This window comes from Natator depressus, chromosome 25 (genome assembly GCF_965152275.1).
Source record: "Natator depressus isolate rNatDep1 chromosome 25, rNatDep2.hap1, whole genome shotgun sequence".
Classification (NCBI taxonomy): Eukaryota; Metazoa; Chordata; order Testudines; family Cheloniidae; genus Natator; species Natator depressus.
Window position 1 is genome coordinate 10,002,136 of NC_134258.1, and position 7,865 is coordinate 10,010,000.

Below are 7,865 nucleotides of genomic sequence, written 5' to 3' on the forward strand. Positions count from 1 at the left end.
ATTGCAGACTCCGAGGCCACTGACTGGCTCTTAAGGCCATGCAGCTGCTTTCCCTCCCTCCACCAGACCTTGCCTTGCCCACATACAATAGTCTTCTCTCTCATGTGTGCTCCCTATACACACCCCTTCTGCCCACTGCTCCCATAACACAACTCCTGCCCCCACCCCACTAATGGACCAGCTTCTCCCTGCTCAACCTCTTACCCATATAGCTATGGTCCAGTGTCACGTGCGCCTAAGGTACTGCACCATAGATCTTTGTACGTTCATCTCCATTGCCTTTGCGCTCATGAACTGATAGATCTTAAGGCCAGAAGGGACCATCATGATTGTCTAGTCTGACCTCCTGCCCATCACAGGCCATAGAACCTCACCCATCTATTCCTGTAATAGGCCCATAACCTCCAACTGAGTTACTGAAGTCCTCAAATCTTGATTTAAAGACTTCAAGTTACAGAGAGTCCACTGGTTACTCTAGCTCAAACCCGCAAGTGATACATGAGGGCTAAACACCAGGGAAGGAGAGGAGTTATTTAAGTTAAGGGCTAATGTTGGCACAAGAACAAATGGATGTAAACTGGCCATCAAGTTTAGGTGAAGGTTTCTAACCATCAGAGGAATGAAGTTCTGGAACAGCCTTCCAAGGGGAATAGTGGGGACAAAAAAATCTAACTTGTTTCAAGACTGAGCTTAAGACATTTAGAGAGAGGATGGTATGAGGTCTGCTACAATGGCATGTTGCCCATTTGCAACAGCTGTTAGCAAATATTTCCAACAGCCAGAGACTGGACACTATATGGGGAGGACTCTGAGCTACTACAGAGAATTGCTTCCAAGGTATCTTGCTGGTAGGTCTCATGTACGTGCTCAGGATCTGACTGCCATATTTGGGGTCAGGAAGGAATTTTCCTCAAGTCAGACTGGCAGGCAGAGACCTAGGTGATTCTAACACATTTCACTTTGCCACTCCCTTGAGCACAGAATACTGCAGAGAATCTGTTAAGAGGAGACAGATCAAAGCCTCTAGGAGTTCCTCAAATATCAAGTAATCCAGGGCTTTAATGAAAGTTCCATGCTGGATTTAACATGTTTATGTAGTTGTTCACAGGTCTGGGATAGCTCAGCTGTCCAGACATTTACAGTTGTTCCTTTGCAAGATTTCTGTGCACAGAGGCTTCATGGTATGGATTCCATTCTCTATGCAACCCTTAACATAAGAATGCAAATATAGGGTCAGACCAGTGGTTCATCTAGCCCAGCATCCAGTCTTCTGACAATGGCCAAGAAAAGCCACCACATAAGATGCTCCTCCAAATCAGAAGCAAACTGAGCCGCTGCATCTGGGTAAACCCACAAGTAGAGAGGGACTCAGACAAGAACTCTAGCTCCAAACATTTTGTCATTGGTAGGGTTCAGAATCCAGATACAAATCCAAATTTTCACCACTGTTTGCTTTTGGTCATAGGCCATGCATCCACAGGGGGAATTAGAGATGCAGCTGTTAGTTCATCCATGGTATTACCACCTGGTTACCTAACAATAGGCAAGCGGCTCTACAAGAATCATTGATGATGGTTGTTGCATTTTTATCTTTTACTTAGAAGAGAAAAGCATGAAGTGCACGGTCAAGAAGAACTCACTCAGCCAGCAACCTGAGAAAAGGCAAACATTAATATACTGGGAACACGAGGAGCTCTACATTGAAACGACGCACCAGGAGTATGAGACCATAATATAGCAGATGCACATCATCCTGATTCAAGTCTGCTCTTGGAGGGCATCCCCACCCAGAACACATGAGCAACACATTGGAGCAGCTTTTTCAAAAAAGCTCAGCTCCCATTTAAGCACCTAAAACAAGTGACCAGATTTTTCAAACAGGCTCAGCATCCAGCAGCCACTGCTGAAAATCCAGCTACTCCCAGTCAGGACTTCTGGGTTCTACCTCCCGCTACTAGAACCATAGGTGCTTTATGCATAAAGGTATTCCTTGTTCTGCCACTGACTTGCTGAGGTACCTTTGCCAAGTCCCTTCACCTGCCTGTGACTCTTCTTCCTGCCTGCTTCAAAGGTACGGGGAGAGATAATGTCTGTAAAGCACTTAGAGATCAGCTATTAGAAGAAATGGAGGAGAGAAGAGAAAACTTATCTGCTACTGCTTTTACTGGGCCAAATAAATCATTTTGTGTATCACGTTCTCAAATAAGGAATTTCACGTTAAATATATATTTTTTTTGAAGTCTGACACTTTTCACATAGGATATCTAATTTTCCCCCATTGCTAAAGAAGAGTCTGATTTGGCCATCCTTACTCACAGGCCACCCTATAGGAGTAATCCCACTGAATCCCATCGATTTTGAGGCCATAAGAGACCATCTATGATCAACAGATTCAGTGCTGCAAGATCAAAATTATTCAGTATTGGGGGGACATGGCCTGGGATAATGTGTCAAAAACCCCTCGTCACTCCCACAGTTTAACATTCTTAGGGCAGTAAGGGGTAAAAGCCCCCTTCCTCTCCATTTGATAGAGTTCTACAGTAATTTGCAGAATCTGTTCTTGGGCCAGAGCTTTTCATACTGTGAGTGGCTGGTTAATTGTCCTAGGATTTTTTTTTGTTTGTTTGTTTAGTTACATAGCACTGAAATAGTTGGCACTCACTTTCTAGATGGATGAAGTTTCTTAAGGGTCTATTTAGATTGTGAGCTCTTTACGGAAGGTGTATGTGTGTGTACAGCACCAGCATAGTGGGGCCCTGATCTCCTTTGTGGCCTGTAGGCAGTACTGTAATAAAAACCAACAATGACTGCAAAGCCTGCGTGCTAACACCAACCCACGTGCAAAGGGAAATTCCAGAGTCTTTTATTGGAGCCTTTGCATGGCTGCGCTGCCCTCTAGTGGTGCGTACTACATCTCATCCCTGAGACTGTAGCATGGAGGAAACAGCAAAGGCTGGAGAGAGAGAGAGAGTGTTCATTTGATGAGGTCCTTCATGTACTTCCAGCCATCATGGGTGTATTCACGGACCTTGGTGGGAGCCACAGATAGAGCAGACACAGTGGCCTGAACTCCTGCAAGAAAAGTAGCAGAGAGATGTCCTGAGAAGAGCATTAACACAAAGCCGAATTTGCTACTGTTATTCATGATGGATATCACAGATCTCCCCATTTAATAGGTGAGATCTATCCTTATGAAAGGAGGTTTCAGACAAACCTAGGCATCATTCTTGTCTCATCTGGCATCACCACGTCAAACCAGGTCTGAAGGATGGTTTTGTGGTTAAAACAGCACAGGGACATGGGGGATCTGGGTTCTTTTCCTGGTCCTCCACAGACTCCCTCTGTGTAACTTTAGGCAAGTCACTTATTCTCAGTGGGCCTTAGTAATTTGCTAAGTGTTTGCAGAGTGCTTTGAAATGCTCAGATAAAAATTGCTAGAGAAGGACAAAATATTATCTTAAGGTGGTACAGGAATAAAGGGAAATGTCTTCCCTTTTCACGCTAGCCTAGTAGGGCAAAGGTTGAGTTCAACTGTTCTCAGTATCCTTATACAACACGCCAGTTGGGTTTATAAACTCTTCAATCCTTCAACAGAGATGGGACTTCTCAGGAGTAAAAGTCATCATAGTGTCTCTTTATATTGCTACCTCCATGATCGTGGTCAGTTTTGCTGTCTTAAATTACCTGCTGCAAAGGTAATAATAATAAAAGTCCCTAGTTCTTACATAGCACTTTCCATCAGTAGATCTCAAAGCGCTTTTTTTACAAAGGAAATCAGCATCATTATCCTCATTTCACAGATGGAGGAACTGAGGCACAGGCAGGCAGCAACTTGGCCATGGGCACCTAGTAGGCCAGTGGCAAAGCCAGGAATTAGGACCCAGGTGTTCCAATCCGTTGCTTCATTCACTAGGCCACACTGCCTCCCTTCCTTCAATCTAATGGGCCAGCATTCTAGGATAAGTTGTATCACTGATCATAGACCCATTCTATAGCTTAGGAAGTGAAGGGTCAAGTCTTACCTGTGTTCCAGGATTCAGAGACAGAAAAGTCAAATTTTGGAGCAGATGGAAGCTAAAAAAAAAGAAAAAGAAACGGGGGGGGGAAGGAAATCAGAAGTGTTTGTGGACACTAGCTACATACAAAATGGCTAAACAATGGTTTAGAGGGAATAATGAAAAACAGAAGCTACCACAGACTCCCTGGGTCACCTTGGGCAAATCACTTCAGCTCTGATTCAGTTGACCCAGCTGTTAAATTGGGTCAAAGAGTAACATTTTCAAAAGCAGCTTTGGTGCCTAAGTCACTAAGGTGACTCTGAATTGCTCACAATCTAAGGTCACAGATTAGTTGAGGGGAAAAAAACCCGAACAAAAACAGTAGGCAATTTATATACAACTTGATTAACTATAAGCACCATGGCAGAAATGGGTCTTTAAAAGGGAGGATCGATGCATTAGTGTTTGTAAAGTGTTTAGAGATCCTCAGAGGAAAGATGGCTCAGGAATACCAGCTATATTAAAAAAAATCTAGATGACATTTTCATTTTCTCATCCTTTGCAAATTATCCCTTTCATGTCCCACCTCAGATAAGTTCTCGCTCTCCCAACAAGTTTAAAAATCTATTCTCCTTCCATTCCCCTCGAATTAAAAAAATAAGTATGGGGGAGACGTCTGGCTCCATTGAAGTCAATGACAAAACTCCCATTGACGTCTATGGAGCCAGGATTTTTCCCAGCACTTTCCCTTCCTCCCTCACACCAAGCCAATTTGCTAACCTGTCTTATCTGCACAGTCCTTACCTCCCAGCCTGTGTAATCTGTCCATTCCTGTATAGCTGGAGGCAGTGCTGCTCGAGCCTTTTTGAGGGCCTCTGCTCCTTGACTGCCATTTCCCAGAAGCCCCTGATCATATGCCACATACATGGCACCTCCAGCCAGGCTGCCTTTGACGAAGAACCTGAGAGGGAACGAGAAGCAACAGAAACCCAGTTTGTATGCAGAGCTTTTCAACCACCAGATCCCGATCCCCAGAGGGGATCACAAAAGGCAATCAGGGGTAGGAGGACATAGTCACAAGGCATTAACATTTTATTACAATCTAAAGCAAAGAAAATCTAGCTCTCCCATCCCCGCTACTCTCACCGGTCAAGATCAAGTATTCTTTATCAACCTCTTAAAGCCACACACAAATACATTATATAGGCTTATTGTTGCTACTTTTCTTAAAAAAAACTCTCATAATAAATGTAAGGGGAGTCATGAAAATATCTGACTTAAAAAAACACTGCCAACCATTCCAAGAACTAGCTGTGCGTAAGAAATCCATATTTAATGAGGTTTCCTATTGCATCTCACGAATAAGCGCTCAGATTACCTGGTAGAAACGTGTCCCTCTAATGCAGTGAATTACATTGCAATTAGCATCTCACTCCAACCCGTTCTGAATTTGTTGTGTGTTTAAGACTCATACTGAGTGTTGGGTGTGCAAGGAACACAAGTCTGGACAACTACTGGTAATCCTGCAAAGGGGGAATGGAGATATTTGGCTTGGGCCCTATTTGCTTCTTTATGATGGATAAGAGAGGCCTTTGGTATTTATTTTTCCTCAATCAAAAGGGAGAAAGGAAGGAGTTATGCTTTGTTTTTTACCATTAAAAATTCAGGTCCTGCCTAATCAACAAGACTCTATAGTAACTAGAGACCATGTCATATGATGACATCACAAGAGCAGAGGGTGTGAAAACTACAGCAACTGAGAGGTCAAGGGATTTATAGTCAGCTTGTTTCAAATGCTGCATTTGTTGGCTGATCTTTAACGGCAATGCTTAGCTAACATGGTGGAGAAAGGAATTCTCTGTTAAAGATTCAACACACCTGGCACCACCCCCACCTCAGCCAATTCCACCCCTTCCCTGAAAGATGTGAGCTCAGAACACACCCCATCCCAGACCCATAGTTGGGCTCCCAGCACAAAGTCGGGGGGGGGGGGGCCCAGCTTGTTTTAGGTTTTTTAAAAAAACATTTCCCCGTTACCCATGGTAAGAAAGCAGATGGTTGCGGGGAAGGGAACCTGAGGGCGGTGGAGCCGGGAACTTGAGGAGAGGCACAGGGAGGGGAGCGTGTGAAGTGGCACTTGGGGGAGAGGGAGGAGAGGGGAGGCTGAAGGGGGTCAGGTGGAACAGGCAGCTGGGGGAGGGGTTTGGGGGAAGGCTGAAGGGGCAGCTGGGGGGGTAGCCTAGGGGGATGCTGAAGGGGGCGGTCGCGGGGGGCCCAGGGGTGGTGAGGGGGCAATTGGGGGAGGTGATAGGGGCAGGTTGGGGGGAGAGGACCAGGGCGGTGAGGGGTAGTTGGGGGAGACTGAAGGGGGCGGGGAGGGCAGGGGCAGTTGAGGGGGGGGAAGCTGAAGGGGGCGAGGGCAGAGGAGGCTGAAGGGGGCCGGGGGGGGGCAGGGGCAGTGAGGGGCAGTTGGGGGAGGCTGAAGGGGGCGGTGAGGGGCAATTGGGGGCGGCTGAAGGGGACCGAGGGGGGCGCCTGAGGGGCCCACATTGGCGGGGGCACTGCGGAGCCCGAGGGGACCGAGGCGCGGTCCGTCCCGCCCGCCTCACCTGACGACGGGGAAGACCCGCGAGGAAGCCATGACGGGGGCCCAAGGGCAGCAGCGAGCGCCCGCCCGGCCGATCCGCGCCGCAAAGGCTTTCGGGCCTTGTAGTCTCGGCTTCCGGCCGGTCACGTGGCCAGCGCCGGCGGGCGGTGACCATTGTTACCCGCACAGAACACTGCCCCCGCCCCCGCCGGCTAACCCACGTGACCCTGGGCGCCCACACACTTCCGCCTCGGTAGCTGTCATGGCGGCCAGGCCAGGTGCAGGCGAGGGCGGAGCCAGACACGTGACCTTCCCCGCCCGGGGGACGTTCCCTGCCTCTTCAGGTCACCCCTCTGCAGCCAGGTAGGTCGGCGGGTGGCGTGGGCCGGGCCTCCCAGCCCAGCCGGGGGTCCTGGGTCTAGCGAGGGGGTGGGAGCGGGGAGGGTGCAGGTGCAGGTGCAGGTGCAGGTGCAGGTGCAGGTGCAGGATGGAGAAAAGCACCTGCCCCGGGCAGCGAGCGAAGCGAATCGGATGCAGGGCGACGCTGCCGCTCTGCTCAGCCACCCCGCACTAATCCCGGTCCCCCCGCTCCCGGCAGCGAGCCGCAGCACCTCCCGGGCCCGGCAAACGCCGGCTCTTTAAAAATGTACCTCGCCCCTTCGCCACTGTTCCCGCTCCCTGCAATGAGCAGCCTTCTCGCTGCTACCCCCGTCGACGCTAAGCGCACCCCGCCAGCAGCCCGGTGCAAACTCTTGCGGCGTGCCCTGAAAATGCATCGTGCTGTCAGCCCAGTAGACCCCCCAATACATGCAATAAAATTCCATTCGCTGTTTTCCACGCGGTGTTGCAACATGTACTGAAATCACATTTCACTGAGCCGCACCGTGGCTAGACACACGCATTGCACCCTTGGCGACTCAAATTCCGCGGCACGCGTTAAAAATGCCTTTGACTGTTGCTGACCTCATCCTGCTACATGTCAATATAGTGCATCTCTCCATTATCTCTCAATAAGGCACCAAGATATAAAATGTATCTATCTCGGTGACATCCCATCACCCCTGCTACCTGCAGTTAAATGCAGCCCTGCAACAAGTAATGAAATCCATCTAGCCATGACCTATTGCAGGATAATCTGCAACAAAAATCTTTGCAGCTATTATTACTGTATTCGTTTTATTATTTACAAGCATATTGTAGAGTCAGATACGGTATTTTCTCCTGTTTACTGTTTAGGGCCCCGATCCTGCCATGGGCTTTCTGTGAGCCTGGATCTTTAC

The 7,865-nt window shown here is 48.4% G+C and overlaps 2 protein-coding genes across 6 annotated transcripts in view; one reads left to right on the top strand and one right to left on the bottom strand.

Moving 5' to 3' along the window:
- Window positions 1–1,835: 1,835 nt before the first annotated feature.
- Window positions 1,836–6,760, bottom strand: MICOS13 (mitochondrial contact site and cristae organizing system subunit 13). The gene is made up of 4 exons (XM_074939641.1): window positions 6,608–6,760; window positions 4,803–4,959; window positions 4,023–4,074; window positions 1,836–3,072 (listed from the first exon to the last, which is right to left on the bottom strand). The coding sequence occupies exons 1-4, from the start codon at window positions 6,637–6,639 to the stop codon at window positions 2,975–2,977; spliced, it is 339 nt and encodes a 112-aa protein (XP_074795742.1). The 5' UTR covers window positions 6,640–6,760; the 3' UTR covers window positions 1,836–2,974.
- Window positions 6,734–7,865, top strand: part of HSD11B1L (hydroxysteroid 11-beta dehydrogenase 1 like) — an 18,168-nt gene continuing 17,036 nt past the window's right edge. For 2 of the 5 annotated variants that reach the window (XM_074939637.1, XM_074939636.1), the window contains exon 1: window positions 6,737–6,948. The gene's annotated coding sequence lies outside the window, so the exon portion shown is untranslated. Of the gene's footprint in view, window positions 6,949–7,781 lie in introns of those variants that run through there. The other 3 variants (XM_074939640.1, XM_074939639.1, XM_074939638.1) reach the window with 3 other exon arrangements.

Coding starts and splice junctions, on each gene's coding strand:
- MICOS13 (XM_074939641.1), bottom strand. CDS start 6,639: ATGGCTTCCTCGCGGGTCTTCCCCGTCGTCAG. Junction 4,075..4,802: donor CAGATTACACAGGCTGGGAG/GTAAGGACTGTG, acceptor CTTTTTTTTTAG/CTTCCATCTGCTCCAAAATT. Junction 3,073..4,022: donor CTCTGAATCCTGGAACACAG/GTAAGACTTGAC, acceptor CTTTTCTTGCAG/GAGTTCAGGCCACTGTGTCT.